The following is a 17481-nucleotide window of genomic DNA, read 5'->3' on the forward strand; positions in this document are numbered from 1 at the left end:
TCTCGGTGTAATTGTAACTACGGGTAGATGCTTAGTACTGTTGAACTGTTATTCTTCGTGATTTTCTGTAAAAATTTTGTTTAATTCTTATAAGTATATAGGAATATTAAATTATAATCATGTTTTCTGTCATACCGCACAAAATGTTTATACATGAAAATTGGAGGGTTTGAATTTGGAAATTATGAAATAAATAATATAAGGCGTTCAACATTCTTTCCATACTTCCAAGAATTTTGAGTTTATATTTTCAATCAAAGGTTATTATAGAATAAATTTAAAAAAAAAATTGATGACATTCAAAAATTTATTGAGTAAAAATAGCAAAAAAATAAATGAAAATTAGTAAGTACAAGTCAAACTACTTTTGTTCAAACCAGCTGCTGCACCTGCACCGTACTGAGCCAAAACTTGAGGCCGCGATTTGAGAGTTGTAAATGATTGGTTATAGCTAATGTGTGTTTAACATACCTGGACTTGGACCCAAGATTTCACTGCAAAAGACGTATATGGCCCAAAGGCCCGAGACCCGGGCCTTTGTATTATTATTCAGATTCTGTCTACGACCCTTCTGTCTCGTTTAATTCTATACGTTTCTTTTTCACTACTCGACACGCACTTCAATGCTCTTATAAAATATAGTTTTATAAATTATTTTCGAAAATTTTCTTTTTCTGAATAAAAGTATAACATCCAAACTTTTGTTCAAAAAAAGAAAATCTTAAAAATAAGTCATAGAACTATACTTTACAGGAGCATTAGAATCCGTGTCGCGTCCCCGTCCCCCAATGTATATGACTCAGGGAACGGAGGGAGTATGCATTAATTGCTCCGGCCTGGAGTTGTTTCGATTTTCATCTAATAAATAAATAATAGGACCTTTTTTTATATAAATAATCAAATTTAAAAGATTTTTGTAAAAAACAGTCAATTTTTATAAAAAAATTGTCAAAATATTATATTCCTGAAAATATTTGTAAAAATACGGTGCTTACATATACAATCGTATCTGTAACTGCTAGCAACTTTAGAGCATCTCCAATGACGTTGGCTATAATCATTGGCTAAATCGTATCTGTAAGACATTGTGTAAAATTTGCTTAACCTGTAAGGGGTCGTTTGGTTCATGGGTATGTGGAATCATGTATGGGGTTTGTCCGTTCCAAACCCATACCTGGTGTTTGGTTGAAAAAAATAAAATTTCAAACCCATACTTTATACACCCAGGTATGGGTTTCTAATACCCAGGTGGGTATGAGATGGAGGTATGAAATTTATTCAATTTTTATCCCTTTTGTCTCCATTTAAGTAATGAAATATTAATGTTTGATACAAAATTAAATCAATGATGCATAAATATATAACAACAATTATTTTATTAATATTTTTAGTCAATATAAATTAATAGCTTATTTTTTTATAAAAATAGTATATATTGATTCTAGCACTCAACCAAACACCTGATATCAGATATGATACCTCAAACTCATACCAACTTAACCCGATTCTTGACTCCAACCCCATACCACTCCTCGAACCAAACGACCCTTAAGACATTTTACCTCAATGGTATTAGTTATGTTGGTTGGCTATAATTTAAAAATAGTATGTTATTAATATTTTAGATTGTTAAAATAAAATATATCAGTTCAATATGGTAATAAATGATGTGCAATCTTCCTACGGATTTTTTACAGACCTATAAAGGTTCGACAAATTTATTCATCCAGAAAAGGTTGACTAAAATTATAGGCATGATTAAAGTATGAGTTTTTCGAGCGGTTGGCTAAATTTTTTATTTTTAATATGTCAACGCACATTTTAGCTAAAGATTTTCAATGGTTGGAGATGCTCTTATGCAACCAGAAATGCAACTTTAGAAAAAAAAATTAAACATTGCATATATTTTGCATAATAAGTAGCAACTCATTGCAAAGATAGAAAAACACGCCTATGGAGCCAAATCTAATATCAGCATCGCATCCTAACCAGCAACCAAAACAAAAAACTATTAAATCTTTACTATAAAAAAAAAACTATTAATCTAATATCAACATCACATCATATACAACAACTAAAACAAAAAAACTATTAAAGATAATATTTAAAATTTTATTTTCTTGTATCTCAAAATATATTTTAAAAAACAGAATTGTTTTTATTTGAAAACAGAGATAGTATTGTAGATGCTGCTGCTCCAACTGTCCATGAAACTAGAGTGCCGGGTGCATGAACCATGAAGAGTAGGTGTAGATTCGAGACCAATTCGGCTTTAAGCATGTATCATGCGAGCGGGACCCATAAACGTTACCTGCGTTAACGCAGGCCGGCAGGTCTGTGGGACTGTACTCATCTTTAGCCGCCTGCATCTTCCAAGAACACGATGAAAGTCGGCCTGTGTCGTGCGATTCTTAAAAATACTCCCTCCGTTCTGGTGATTATATTTATTTAGATTGGACAAGGTAATTAAAAAATTGTATAGATGCCTTCAAATAAAAATAAAAATTGTATAGATAATAATATAAAATAATAGAAAAATAAAAGGAAAACGATAAAATGATGTGGACATACTAATATTTAGTTGAATTATTTGGAAAATTAGATGAAAACTAGATGATAAGTCATGCTTGCAGTGGCCTATAAAAATTATTTTAATAATTCAAAATTAATATTTATAAAATATAATAAGTTTGTGGCGGCTTGTAAAAATTATATTAATGATTCAAAATTAATATTTGTCGAATAAAATAAATTTTATATTCTAAACATCTCGACACAATATAAATATTAATATATAAAATTGCAAAATTGAATTATAGTTCATGAGTGAGAAAATAAAAATAAATTTCTAAATGTAATTAACGATTTAAAGCAATTTTTCAATAATTTACTAATCTTACGGTGGGGTCGGAAGCAGCACTCGTGGGTATAGGATGATGAACTGGTTTTTGCATGTCCCTGCTGTGGAACCCGGCAGCATTGACCGACGAGGTTGTCTGCGCTTATTCTGCTTGGTTTAACTTTGAAAATTTTAAGTAATATCAGAAGCATGTCCACATGAACAAAGTGGAACTGAGTTATTTTCGAGTTCAGCTGATTTCAATATTTTCCTGAAAATTTCAGGATTTTATGTGCTGTTTGACATTATTATTAAGTTCTACATAATTTTATATTTTTTATCTATGAATTATATAACAATAATTTTCACTTAAAATTCCTTATGTTTGGATACAAGGGGTGTTTGGCACGCGCTTATAAGCTCGGCTTTTGGAGTTATAAATTAAAAACACTTATTTGTACTGTTTGTGTAAAACGTCAATAAGTACTTATAAAAAACTACGAATGCTATCTTTTGTTTTACGGCTTATTTCTTAAATATTTTTATCACTTATAAGTTTTAACTTGCTTCTAACTTTTATTTTATTTTTTTGCTTTAAACAAAATACACTTATTTTAAATTCACTCAAACGGCATTTTTTGATAAATTCGCCACGCCGATATTAGTCGCTTTTCAAATCTTATCCCAGCATAAACTACAAAAATCTTCGCTACTCGCTCCCTACCGTCATTACCGACCATTAACTTGTCTTATTAACGACTAAGCGTGCTCATTTATTAATCTCATTTGATATAAAATACGCGCCACGTGTCACACCTACAGCCCTCCGATCATTTCATAAACCCCTCCCTCGTTTATTGCGTCAACCCATCAAGTCATACCCTTTTCTGCTTACTCTCCACCGCTTTATTTCACTTTCCGTTAACATACACACAGAGACACACTGACACATATAAAAGCGCTTTCCTATACTATTGCTGCACAGTAGCACTGTATTGCAGTAGTAGTCCACAGTACACTCTGTCTTAATCCTATTTTACGAGCTCAATTTCTTCAGTATCTCGAGTGAAATAATCCTCCAGAGAGGACGTATCGACCTGCTCTATCGGTGTTATATCTCGGAGTGAACGAGAATCAAATATTTTGCGTTCGAGTAAAATAATTTGAATTTTGAATATGGCGTTTAATGATCACATCTCGCAAGCAATGGCGCTTCAGCACTATACTGATCAACAACTAACCGCCGACGTCTCACCGGAAGTCAAGACCGGACCGCCGACTTGGCTGAACAACGCGATTCTCCGGCAACAAAACCACCACCACTACGCCGGAGAAACTAACTTTCTTCACCTGCAGACCACCAATTCCGACTCATCGGCGTCGAATCAGTGGCTCTCGAGACCGATTAATATCGAAAACGACGTCGATCACAACAACTCGATGATGCAAATTAGTGATGATGAGAAGAAATTCAATCATATGAGCGGACTTAATGATGTCGCCGACGGAGGAGACTGGCAGAGTGTCAAGTGTAAGGCGGAGATACTTTCGCATCCGTTGTATGATGAGTTGCTTTCGGCTCATGTTTCGTGTTTACGGATTGCGACGCCTGTGGATCAGTTGCCGAGGGTGGATGCGCAGCTGGCTCAGTCGCATCAGGTGGTTGCAAAATATTCCGGTCTCGGAGATAGTATCAACCAGCCGCTTGATGATAAAGACCTTGATCACTTCATGGTAACAAAATTTAATACAAATGTTTTTACATTTGCCAAATCTTATTTGTGGAGCAATTTTTATATTTCCATAACACTAATTATGTTTGTAATTCAAATTTGTTTTGGAAATTAAGCAATTTTACTATTAATTTCACAAGCATATGCATATGATAAATTAGTACGTATACCCGGAGTGAGGTTCATACGAGAACCAAGCACTTGAACAGAGATTGCGTATCACAACATAGATTGAAGTGGAAAATAAGTACTCGAGGTCTAGTTTGAGAAAGCTCTATATACTATGCTTCATCTTATTTTGTTGCATTGATTTCATACTTTGCACAATTTGTATGTGATTAGACTGATTTGAAAGTTCTTCTTGCATTTCCAATGTTTTAGGCACTTAGATTAGTAGATTAAGTATCGATATTATAATAATGGAATGAGATGATTGATTTCTAATCATTTGGAGTTTGTGACCTTTGTTCTTCTGGTAATGTTCCTATTTGTGTGGTCAATTTTGATTTAGTTCTTCTTCGTGCCAAATTTAAATTCGACAAGACATGTTGGACCAAATTAGTGAAGTTTGGTGGGAATAAAGATGATCATTTTCTTGGCTTTTGCTATGAATGAAATTTCCTAGTGGAGTACACTTCTGAGTTTTGATGTGAATTGAGATATCAGTTAGCCCGCACAAAATGAGGAATATTGTGGTTCAGTACCATTTATTGATGCTTTGGAAGTGGTTTGGAGAATCATGTTGTGGGAGTGGTGGTGTTTCTTTACTTGTCATATGATTACCTATCATTCTGTTCTAGTTGTTTTGGATCTGAATATGCTCCAAAGCCTAACTTCTTAAATGGTCCAGCGTTGCTGAGTTGGGACCATACATCTCCATTCACCGGCTTATAATTTCGGTGGATGAGATTAGTCTAGTCCTATAGCCATAATTGCATTTTTTGCTATATTCTGGATTGATATTTCACATGGTTATTATTTTCTTAATTTATATCTCAAATATTCGGTCTGCCTTTCTCTGGTTTGATTCCTGTTCTTCCGATGTAGACACATTATGTTCTACTGCTTTCTTCCTTCAAAGAACAATTGCAACAACATGTTCGTGTTCATGCCATGGAAGCAGTCATGGCTTGCTGGGAGCTTGAGCAATCTCTACAAAGCTTGACCGGTAAACTTATTATATTTTCTTCTTGGATATGACATTTATATAAACTGCATGCATGTTCCTGCATCACGTGTAAGCATGCATGCGATTTCTTCTTTAACTCAAATCTTTCTTTTGTTCTCGGTTGTAGCTTCGCAGTATATATGCTGGTCAGTGATCGTATTGTAATTTGTACCTGTGGACTGTGGTTTATATCTTCAGTTCATTTTTTTAGCTGGTTTGTGTTATTTTCTTCCTACAAACTTCCTTTTTATACCCCAAAGGGACAAACCAATCAAATGAGAATAATTTAGGTTTTATGTCTACTGGATTGTTGAATAGCTGTCTATCTTTGTTCCTTGGAACATTAGTATTGTGACTGGATTTGTAACTTCTTTCGGCATGCCGAATTGCTGGATTTTTTTCCTCTCAGTTTTCATTTGGTATGGAAACCTTCCTTGTTGATAATATAATGTCATTGTTGAATTATAAACTAACGGTTTAGTATATAGTCACATGCTATTTAAATAAAAGGAAGTCATTAAGTTTAACATAGCTGTTTTGACTTGTAAACTTCATTGTTGATATTTAATATCATTTTCTGGATCTGGTCACTGTGATAAAAAGAGACCTTGACCTTAAGCTCTAGGTTGTAGATATTGTTTGTTCAAATAAAAGTACTTGTTGTATATATCCTGCGGACATGTATCCTTTCAGAAAGTCTGTTAATCTTTTAATAAACTTGACCAGAATATTTTAAATTAGACTGCCGATTTAGTTGATCTGATAGGAGTTACTCATCACCTTTTCCAACTTTGAGAGGCTATATTGTTGAATCATTCCGAGACTCATAATTAAATTGTTATTGCACAGTGATGCAAGCAATTTCCCTTGTAAAATAAAATAATATGACAGTTTAAGTGCCGCACGTCCAAAATTTCATATATATGCATAGAATATGTCCCTAGAACTGTCAGGATCTGTTGTTTTGAAATTTTTTAGAGGAAATTCAGTACTGAACCACTAATTATGGGTTAAACTCAAAGGATCATTGGTTTGAGTTGGTAAAAAAATGTGATTGAGTTGAATACGAGTTTATATAGTGGTGGCTTGGGAGATATATATACTGCATATAAGATATAACGTATTTAACGCAGTTGGTGGCAAGTGTTTATATATTTTGTTTTAGAAAAATATTTTGTGCAAAGTTCAAATCACAGTTCTGTTTCCGTCAAAGAGGCAACACGTTTATCTTGGGTAAGTTGATTGAAGATACCTCCACTTAATCGATTCTAGTATTGTGTTCAAGGAGAAGAGCCTATTAGCTCTTAAAATCCCAAACTTGTAACAATGCAACTAGTTGATATATGCATGTCACATAGTGGGCTTCTTGCAGTCAATTATTTACCCTCATAGAGTTATGTAGTGTCAATTGCCAAGTACTGACACTCTCATCATCTATGGTGAGTTTGTGTTGCTAATGCTGACAGCTAGATCGCAGCATCAGTTGAGGAAGCAGAGTGAAGTGCTTACATTGTGGAGATATTCTGCATTTAGAAGTGTTGGTGTTGAGGAGAGTTTAATACATGTAAAAGAAAATATCCTAACTTTGGAGATCTACAGCATTTAGACGTGTTGGTGTGAGAGGTGAGTTTAATACATGTAAAAGAAAACATCCAAACTTGTGAATTGGATTTATCCAATCAAAAGCCAACATACCAACTCGAAATTGCTGTCTAGTGTCTACAAGCCAAAAGTTCTTGACTACTCACTCTGTTGCTGGTTTCCCATATTTTCTTATATGTTCTATTTTTAACATCTCATGATTAATATTAGTCTTACACTCTTACATTATATTATTAAAGGTGTCTTTTGTATTGCTGACCAAGAGTTTACCTTCCGTAATCATTAGTATTAATTTTCGTTTATTTTTGTAAACAGGCACTATCTTTATAGTTTATAATTTACATTCCTCCACAAGCGTGTTAATCCTGTTGGATTCAGAAAATCTGTATCTATATGTAATATACTACCATATTATAATATTTTTCTCTGCCACAAGCAGTTGATTTTAGTGTTATCAGATGACCTGAATTTCTCCAACCTCCATCTCAAGAATTATGTTCCACGTGAGTGCCAACCATTTTATTTTGTTTTCGGGCATCGACAGGTATAGCGCCCGGTGAAGGCACAGGCTCAACAATGTCAGACGACGATGATGATCAGGCTGAAAGTGACACCAATTTGTTCGAAGGAAGTCTAGATGGACAGGACAGCATGGGTTTTGGACCCCTTGTCCCAACTGAAAGTGAAAGATCCTTGATGGAACGTGTGAGGCAAGAGTTGAAGCATGAGCTGAAACAAGTATGATTTCATTTATATGTGAAGTAAAATTACATTTGCAGGAATTTTTATGTTTGCGGCTAGTCAAGTGCTTAATGATATACTACTTCCTAGGGTTACAAGGAGAAAATTGTCGACATCAGAGAGGAAATTTTGCGTAAAAGAAGAGCGGGAAAACTTCCGGGTGACACTACTTCCCTGTTAAAAGCTTGGTGGCAGTCACATTCCAAATGGCCCTATCCGACTGTAAGTGTTGCCCACGCGGCCACTCACCGTAACTGATCAATATTTTCTTAATTTTTATAATAAATTTCTGCTAACAATGTTTGTAGGAGGAAGACAAAGCAAGATTGGTGCAAGAAACAGGCTTACAGCTAAAGCAGATTAATAACTGGTTTATAAACCAAAGGAAAAGGAATTGGCACAGTAACCCGTCATCTTCAACTGTTCCAAAGAGCAAACGCAAGAGGTAGGTCCATGGCCCTCGCCATTATTAACCAACATATTACCTCTAGGTTACTATTGGCTAGTAAGATTAATACTTTCCAGTTATATGCCTATTCACTTTAAAGTTTAAATATATACCATACTATATTTTAATCACTGTTTTAGGTCATCTCTTTAAAATCAATAATATCTAGGAGGGTGATAATAATTAGTCCTTTCAAAATTTACTAGAAAGTATTAGTAGTCCATATGATTATTTCATGGGAGTTAAGTACGACAAAATAAGTTAAATTTTAGATAGTCCATGGATTATAAGCATTGGAAACATACTTGTCCTCAGAATTTATAGCTAACTCTGAAATCCGGAAAAAGTAATGCAGGTGAAAGAAATGCTGAGCCTTTCATGTGATATTTACGTCATCAAGCATTTTCTTGAGCTGCAACACAGAGCTTGTGATGAGTGGAGTAGGGAAATGCTTTCTCTTAATGCTGCATAACATATACTACACAAGCTCGGCTTGAGAAGAATATACTAGATACTTTTGGGTAATACTTATAGTATATAGGTATCGTAGACATAAAAATCGACATCTATCATGTAGCAAAAGATGCTGCCATTCCCACCTTCATGTGATTAGCTTCAAGCACAGATTGGCTCCTGAGGAAGATTGATTAATATGGGCATGAAGGTATGCTAGTACTCGCACAATTTAGAATTATGACAGTGTTGTTTTCATTTCTAATTGTTTACTATTTTTCTCTTTACCCGGCGACTACCGTGGCTAGTTATAGGTTTGTACTTTGGGGTGTGGATACATGATGTAATTAGTAATATACTCTGTCTGTAGTAAGAAGACTGTATGGGGTAATGAAATGCAAAAAACTTGATTCCTTCGATAATACAGTACTTCTATTGACCAGATATAAGAACACAAATCGGCAATTCCACTCTGATTGGAATTAATAAGTCAATATACCTACTACATAATCGACATTTTCTGCTTTAACACCTTATCAAGTCATGCCCATGAAACGCTTATCACCTGCCAACATATATGTTTAGGTACCAATAAAGTGGTAGGAGGGAAAGCAAATGCTTTGCATATAATGTATCAGACTTCATACCCGTTTCGTACCCGTATTCTCTTTTTCAGTGGAATGTAAAGCTTAGTAGATATATGTAATCTCTCTTAGAAGTAGTTGCATGTAGGAAAATTGCAATCATCATATAAGTTCACAATGTGCATGCCCGGGGGATCTCATCTTTTAACCCTCAAGTGGCTAGATCAATCATATTATATTTATATGCAGCTAAGCTGGTGTCCAAGATTTTTCAGCAGAGGTATGGCTTTTCTGGAATGAGCAAGAAAGGGTTCAAAAGAAATTAAAGGACTCTGAAACTTGGAGTATATTATTTTACCGATGGCTTACGGACACGGGCACACACGGCAGAGAAGCTTATTGTCACAAATCAAGGCCTGGTTGTTGAGTGCAGAGACAATTGGAAAGCCAAACCAGCCATTTACAGTGAGCAATGAAAATCATTGTTAAGATTTTCAATACAACATTTTCAGATATACTTTTCCACTAGACCCTTGTCACCATAATTTAAAACCATTGGATTACATAAGATATATAGACTCGCATGAAAGTAAATGAAGAACTTGTGGTATCAAATAACTGCTGCTACAAGTAATTTTACCGTTACTCTATTAACTTCTAAGAGGCTGCTCAGGACGGCATCTCATTCTAAGCACTCACAGAAAGATGGATTTGTGATTACAAGAAAATACACGGGTTCAAGACTTCAAGTAAACCAAATTTCACCCATGCACAGTAGAAAAACATCATAGTACTACGTCTGTACGTCATACCATAGGAAAAACAATAATGAGTGAACTTTAGAGTTTAGATCACTATGCAACACACTATGTGCAGGCAGACTGATCACTGATCAACCGAAAGTTTGAGAGGAACATAGTACATTTACTAGATATTAATTTATTGGGAAATTATAATGCTGAAAGAGGAATTCTTTCCTGCCGAGGATGATATAGTGACACAGACACTCTGCTTTTTTTTTCAATTTTATTACTAGTGCATTGAAAGTGATACATACCTTCAGAGCAAGTCCAATGGTGGTGTTAAAGAATGTGCTATTGCTATAATATAGCACCCAAGCAAAAAACTTAACTCCAATGGGATGCTAAACTTGAATGTAAAATAGCAAAATGCTAAACTTGGTTCTAAATATAAAACCAAGTATAGATGGTGCTATAATTGCCACATAAGCATGCAAGTGACAAAATGCATTAATAAAGTAATAGTGACAAATAGAGTTGTGTACTTTAAGATTATGTAATTAGAATATAGCTTTATTTGGATATGTTTGGTTCTATTTTGCATTTACCATTGGATCATAAGTTCTATTTTAACACCAAAAACCACTTTTTGGTTTCAAATTATAACAATAGCTACATCTATTTTAACATCACCATTGGACTTGCTCTCGCAAATTTTAGCATAAAAGTTTCCTAAGAACAGAGCGACCTCTAATATCTCAACATAACATTAGCTAGTAAACATAGATTATCTTTAAAAACTAACATCCGACCAATTTGACATGAATGAGCTACTCAACTATTTGGAGTGTTATTTAGCAAAAATCCTATGTGGAGTGTTTTGCTGCAGCAGCACACAGAAGCTATCATTTATTCTAAACAGAAGTAATGTCCCTGAACAAGAAGCAGAACCAACAGTCAGAGAGAATTTATTTTGCATATTATTAGAGTACTAATTAAGCTAACCTCCGCCATCAGAAAATGATATCCTCGTCTTTCTGCGTAGCTGCAGATAACATATTAGAGGAAGATTTAGTTGAGATTCCTGTCTGCGACGAAACCTGTTCATTTGCAAGCTGCCTTGCAGCCTTAAGTTTGTTTTCAATCTCCCTCTTCTTGTAAGCCTGTATCTTCTTCAGTCTAAAGAAATCCTCTCTTTCCAACTCATCCAGCTCCCCTTTTATGTAAGTTATGGTGTTCTCCAATTTGGGCTTCACAACACTTTCCAATGCATTAACCCTACGGTTCGTGGTCTTGATGGCAACATCAAGTGTCAGAAACGATGTTTGAAGAGAAGCAAGCTCGACAAGAACTTCAATGGCTTTCACATAAGCACCGCGACAGGCTTGCACTTGCTGTCCACCTCTTGCTAATCCAGTCAAGTCGTTCTTTGTTTCTCCTTCAGAGAAATGCTCGAACCTGGGAAGCTTCACGCCAGCCACATTTTCCTGACGAGATCGAACCTTAACAGATGCACTCTGAACATTTTCAAGGACAACATGCTTAATGTTCTCACCAGCAACATACTTGGCTTCTGTCAGAGCAAAGGCGGAAGATTTCATAATAGTCCCCATTGATTCTTTTGTTGCCACAATTTTCTTTAATATCTGACGGAACTGCACTGTCAAGGCATCACTCTTCTTCTTGAGAAGAGCATGGCCTCTCGTGGCACCAATCAAGCGAGCTTTAATAACTGCAAGCACCGTAACAGTAGGAACCACATTCATACGCTGGCTCTGGCCTGCCATTTCGCCAACTATCTAATCTGAGAACAAAAACACAATACAAGCAGAACCACGGTATAATGAGTTCCTCCATCACATTCATCCGCTCATTTCTTGATCAAGGACTATCTATTTCATTAAATAAAAAAAAAAAAGATGACACTACACCAGCAATTCTTGGCCTTTCTATTTCGTATTGCTATTGTATGAAAGAGGCTTTTATTGTTAATAAGACTCTGCGATAACAAGGGAACAATTTTTGTTAATTACTGGTTAAAAATTAAAGAAATAAAGATTCATTGAGGCCTGAGTATCGAAAGTCTATACAGATCAAAGTTATTTATCTGCATTGTAAAATTTCAAGTTCACTTTGAGTGGAGATGTGAAAAAGGGTATACATTGATAATCTGGTAGTGTTAAATGAAACCAGCGAAATCAAAAGAGATTGATGAATATACGTAGGCATTACTATGAACTAATGAAATGATATATAAACAAGCATGAACAATGATGATGATACGTAAAAATGGAATTGATTAGAGTAAGAAACTTACATTGGGTAGGAAACGTGATCGGTAAGAAGAAGTTGATTGCTATTACAGGAGACAAAGAGAGCCTCGATCCACATTCAAGAAAACACACACTCACACCCTCAACGGAGGTTATGAATCAGCGTTGCAGTTAAATATAGTGGTGTGAAATAATATATTATTATTATAAATTATTTGATTGATATAATATTAAATTGTTAAATTATTATATACTATTATTTTATATAAGTTTCTAACGCTTATCATAATGTGGTGTTTCTTACTGTCTATTTTACAATTTGACCTTTTTCACGAGACTGATTCGATAGTTAAAAAAATATAATATTTTCAATTTCTCATCAAGATGGTGACATGATGATAAGGAGTCTGGCTACCGAAGTCTCAGTGAACGGCTATAACGGTCTTCAGATAGCGAAATTTCTTTCATGTAAGTTCCGATCCTCACCAAAAATGTAACGATCTTAGCAATGTCTTGTGCAGAGATTTGTTGAAAGACATAAATTGAGTACAAAAACTTTCGCAAAATGACACGTGTTAAGTTTTGATTGAAACGGGTCTCCTGTAATCACATTAATAACATCAATTAAAATATCTCATTTCAAATTGTCATGTCATTTTATGCAAAATTTGGTACCCAATTTTGTGCATTTAGTACTATTTTGCAAACTTTAATTCAGCTGCACTAGCTTGTCAATACTAGTTATCTGATTACTTATCTGGTATCATACTCCTATGCCTTTCTCAGATTCTAATAAAATTGTTTAATGTTTAAGATACATGGTGCATCTGATGAAACACCAGAAGTCTGGATGTCTGCCATAATCAAGTTGTTGCCGCAAAGAAGTGGAAACGTTACTGCCTATCTTCCTCAACGCCATGCACACACTGGTAAGTGTCAAGCTCTGTTTCTATTTCCAGGATTTTGGTTGCTGCTGTGTAGTTTCTTATAATTTTTTGACTGCAACTAGACAATTAGTTGAGTGCATAAGAGTTGGAACATGATATGGTAATAATAATATTTTTAGTTGTCTCCCTTTGGTTTGCACACCCAAATAATAAAAAAGATTATTATTTTCTTTCGCTTTTGTTGCCCTTTAAATCCAAAAAATTAATTTCTTCTCCTTCAACTCAATCTTCTGGGCAAGACAATGAGTTCTAATGTTTTCATCATTTGTTTGAATATGGCGCAAGATCATATATCTGATAATTGCTTCTGTTTTTAGTTGCAGGCATTGATACCTGTTATTGAGTCTTTTGAATTTAAAACAGACCTGGGGGATCAGCAGGCTTTCTGTCTTTCGGTTTTCGGATCATTGATCTATAGTTTCAAGGGACCCTCTGGACAAGAACATCGTTTGAGTCCCGCGGAGCCAGCACCAATTTGAGCACTTGGTTTACGAGTTAATGGTCAAGACAAGACGCGGAAAGGTATAAACATTCACCCACTGCAAGAAAAAGAAAAGTCTTCCTGTATTTTGCATCCTGTATTCACTTTCATGGAAACATTTAGGATGGATCTGCAGTGTATCAACATAGATTCAAAAAAGGACCTGCTTTCGCTTCTTGTGCTTTCATATAATTCTATTAGTTTAACTTATTTTCTCATGATAGCTTGCTAAATGATTTGAGTCCTTCATTTGTTTTGACAGGGAATGAATGAAGATGTCCTCATCAGCATAACTTGTGACGAAGCTATGATCTCAAGCTTTCACAGCAGGGAGCCAAATTTGCGAATGATCTGAGCATGGATGTTCTATTCAAGAAATGTTTGTCTAGTAACCTAACATGTTGTATCACATCCGAAACCCTTTACATCTCATACTTGCATTTCATCATTAAGATCTGGAAACATTAGCATTGCTTCTCTGATTTATCATTAACAAGACGAATATATATAGTTCTGCTTAATCTACAAAATTGTTAGAGAACATACAAGCTCCTTAACATTTCTTATTAGCACCGTACTCATAGTCCCTGCGTTGGGTGCTTTCAGAGTCAGATTTTTGCGTTTTATACAAGCGTATCCAATTTTCTTAAGAAAATACATCTTGTTATCCACTAATGTTTATATTAGAACAACTGCGCAATCTGACATATGTCTGAGTTGTTACCATAGAGTTTAGCACCTGATAGTTAGGTCATCTCTATACCAAAACAAAGATTAAATGTGGTGAGCATCAAAGTTGCAGTGAGCAGAACATTAAGGTCCACCCCCATAATGTGGAACTCTTGAGGTCAGACACATTACAAGGACCCAAACAAAGGGACATATGATCCCACATGTCTGTGTGACCACTCAGACCCATCACCCACCCATATAATTACTACAACAATAATAATTCCTAAGAGGAAACATGTAGGTTCCTATTAAATTGACCTAAAAGAGATAAAAGGTGTGGTTTATGTAATGCCATACACACCTGCTCCATAGTCTCCATTTATGGCCTTCCTGTATCTTCCAAGTTCACAATTACTTTTGTCTTTTATTTCCGCCCTTCATATTGTTAACATTATAACTTATGTAGTACTCTGATTTGCTTCCTATAACCCATAAAATGAAGAAACCACTAAAAATTTAAATATGCTTATGAGAGTAGTTGTATCCAAGGTGATAAAAATCGGTTTCATTGCAGATTATTAACACATTCGAACCTCAATACATGTACAAATAACGAATTAAAGGCGTGAGCATGGCATGCCTTGATGCGTTCTGCACGCATGTCTTCTGAAGAGTCCATCTGATCCCTCCATTCATATGCAGTCAGTTCTGACTTCTGCATTAATGTGGGGAGCACTTATGGAAGCATACAAAGACACAACTTTCTGCATGACTGCATTCAAGAATGCTGTATAATTTTAAAGAAAGAAACATAAAGAATATATCTAGTCTGTCTTTTTTCTTACTTTACTGTTCATTAATCTCCTGAGTTCAGGGTACGTGCAGATTTGCTTATGATTTAATCATCAAACAGAAGTACTATCAACTATCAAGCTAGTTATTTATAAAGTAGCCAAGCAAGCTACTATTATAACAAAATAGTATACTATATACAAAGCCATCCTAATCATAACATGATGCATGGTTTCTGCCAACTGCTAGCTAGTAGGAGTATAATTTTCTCAACTTTTTCAGCTTCATCCAGAATTAGTATATGATATATGACTAAACTCGGATCAGTTGTGTATCGGAGATTTTCTTCTTGCAGGAGAATAATCCATTCCTGCTATGTCCAGCACATCTGGATAGTGTTTTGGGGCAGCCTCTACTTGAACTGGTGATGACTTCACTGAGAAATTTTCTTGTTTTCCATGGCCTTCAATTTGTTTAGTGGTAGCACTAGTATTCATTTCCCCATTAACTTTCATGCCATTCAAATTTCCTTCAATCTCCTGGTGATTCTGCAAGTAATATCATAAAATCATGTTAAACAGAATGTATATGATTCCTTAAAGATGTTAAACACATCTTGTCATCTTGAAATATGCGTGCTTTCTGCTTACAGTGTTCATACTGACATAGTGACATCGATCTGTAAGTAAGTTGGAATTTTAGTAACTAACCTTCGAAGCAGAAGTGGAACTGGAGTTGGCTGTTTCTGTTAGAAGTTTTCTACTTTTCAGTCCTGCAAATAGTAGAAGAATAGCTCAAATTTAGATGTATACAGAACTAGATCTTATCATGTTTGTAAATCATGTACATGTTACAAACTGTGAAGAAGTTTAAAAGTGCTTGATATGATTAGCGTGCTTTTGTGTTAATACAAACTTACTAAAAATTAAGATGTTAGGAAGAGAGCTTCTGTATGTCAAGCTTATGCGATTAACGTACTGCCTATATAATACAATCTGTAGTTGGACATACCTTGAGCTTCATGCAGGAGAGTCGTCAAAAGCATAAGAGAGAATAAGAAAGAAATTTTTTTCATTTTTCGATTGATAGTTTTGGTGCTGGAAGCAGATAGATCCCAAGTTCAGCTAAAAGAAAAGTTTTGCTTGAGAGCTTCCAATGATATTAGTGGTGCTGCTAGATTTTTGAATGGTCAGAATAGGGAGGCCATGCTTTTATATGTCTCAATACCGGGTCCACCAAATTTTGATTTGTAAAGTTCTTGTTGATTGGTTTTTAACTTTTTTTAGAATTGGCTCATTAGTGTAAGATCTGTAAAGAAGCAGTTTGTCTGTCAAGATAATTAGCGGGGGACACAGCTAAATTATCCCAAATAATGGGGGCTCCATTTTCTTGATTCTGGAGTTACAGAAAACACTATTCCTATTATCTGCTATCGTGGTAGTTCTTTTTCCAGCTAAGTTATTCTGCAATTAGTGAACACATAATTTTGAACCAAACTGAACATACTCGTGTATCCCACTCGTAGACAACAACAGGAGCTCGAGAAGATAAAATGTGAATGAACCTTACTCTAATGCAAATCCGAGTATTGCTCAGACTGTTTCCTACTCCGTCATAATTTTTTTGTAGTGTTAAATTTGTATTTCTGTAGATCTAACTAAGAGCTAAACATTTAATGATCAGAAAAAGCATGTTTTCAAATGATATGGGTAGTTCTGACAAAAATCAACTTGAAACTAATATGATTGCAGGGACCATTATAATGCAGCCTGAGAAGAAGAAACATTACATTCATTATATTATTATTGCCATATATGTTAGATTAGTAGTGGTCAGCCTCCAGATGGACTCTTCATATATGCCAAAACATGTCACTAAGTCCAGCTTTCCTTCACTGTGTTTTTCTTCTTGTTCAGTTTAAATCTTTAAAAGTTGCTTCATACGAATCAAGAGGCCGAATAAACCAACATGTTTCAAGTCGATAAAACAAGATTACAATTTCTTTTCT

General features: G+C 35.0%; 3 protein-coding genes across 4 annotated transcripts; 1 reads left to right on the plus strand and 2 right to left on the minus strand.

Moving 5' to 3' along the window:
- The first annotated feature begins 3774 nt into the window (after nt 1-3774).
- On the plus strand, nt 3775-9406 carry LOC108223938 (homeobox protein knotted-1-like LET12). Of its 2 annotated transcripts, none has more exons than XM_017398413.2 (6): nt 3775-4573; nt 5620-5740; nt 7887-8080; nt 8174-8305; nt 8392-8528; nt 8879-9406. In XM_017398413.2, exons 1-6 carry the CDS (start codon nt 4016-4018, stop codon nt 8913-8915), a joined length of 1179 nt encoding a protein of 392 aa, XP_017253902.1. In that variant the 5' UTR covers nt 3775-4015; the 3' UTR covers nt 8916-9406. The 2 variants fall into 2 exon arrangements, with proteins under 2 accessions (XP_017253902.1, XP_017253903.1); XM_017398414.2 differs by having other exon boundaries at nt 3877-4573; nt 8887-9406.
- Nucleotides 9407-11079: 1673 nt separating this feature from the next.
- LOC108223939 (V-type proton ATPase subunit D) lies at nt 11080-12728 on the minus strand. Its single transcript, XM_017398415.2, has 2 exons — nt 12626-12728; nt 11080-12112 (listed from the first exon to the last, which is right to left on the minus strand). The coding sequence occupies exon 2, from the start codon at nt 12093-12095 to the stop codon at nt 11322-11324; it is 774 nt and encodes a 257-aa protein (XP_017253904.1). The 5' UTR covers nt 12096-12112; nt 12626-12728; the 3' UTR covers nt 11080-11321.
- Nucleotides 12729-15605: 2877 nt separating this feature from the next.
- On the minus strand, nt 15606-16666 carry LOC108222390 (uncharacterized). The gene is made up of 3 exons (XM_017396306.2): nt 16485-16666; nt 16184-16245; nt 15606-16021 (listed from the first exon to the last, which is right to left on the minus strand). Exons 1-3 carry the CDS (start codon nt 16546-16548, stop codon nt 15797-15799), a joined length of 351 nt encoding a protein of 116 aa, XP_017251795.1. The 5' UTR covers nt 16549-16666; the 3' UTR covers nt 15606-15796.
- Nucleotides 16667-17481: the final 815 nt, after the last annotated feature.

The sequence above is a fragment of the Daucus carota genome, chromosome 5, assembly GCF_001625215.2.
Source record: "Daucus carota subsp. sativus chromosome 5, DH1 v3.0, whole genome shotgun sequence".
In the NCBI taxonomy this organism is placed as follows: Eukaryota; Viridiplantae; Streptophyta; class Magnoliopsida; order Apiales; family Apiaceae; genus Daucus; species Daucus carota.

Excerpts from the sequence above, each read along its gene's own strand:
- LOC108223938 (XM_017398413.2), top strand. The coding sequence starts at position 4,016 with ATGGCGTTTAATGATCACATCTCGCAAGCAATGGCGCTTCAGCACTAT. Across the intron at positions 4,574-5,619 it reads AAGACCTTGATCACTTCATG|ACACATTATGTTCTACTGCT; the intron begins GTAACAAAATTT and ends CTTCCGATGTAG. Across the intron at positions 5,741-7,886 it reads ATCTCTACAAAGCTTGACCG|GTATAGCGCCCGGTGAAGGC; the intron begins GTAAACTTATTA and ends GGGCATCGACAG.
- LOC108223939 (XM_017398415.2), bottom strand. The coding sequence starts at position 12,095 with ATGGCAGGCCAGAGCCAGCGTATGAATGTGGTTCCTACTGTTACGGTG.
- LOC108222390 (XM_017396306.2), bottom strand. The coding sequence starts at position 16,548 with ATGAAAAAAATTTCTTTCTTATTCTCTCTTATGCTTTTGACGACTCTC. Across the intron at positions 16,246-16,484 it reads TCTCCTGCATGAAGCTCAAG|GACTGAAAAGTAGAAAACTT; the intron begins GTATGTCCAACT and ends TACTATTTGCAG. Across the intron at positions 16,022-16,183 it reads GTTCCACTTCTGCTTCGAAG|AATCACCAGGAGATTGAAGG; the intron begins GTTAGTTACTAA and ends TATTACTTGCAG.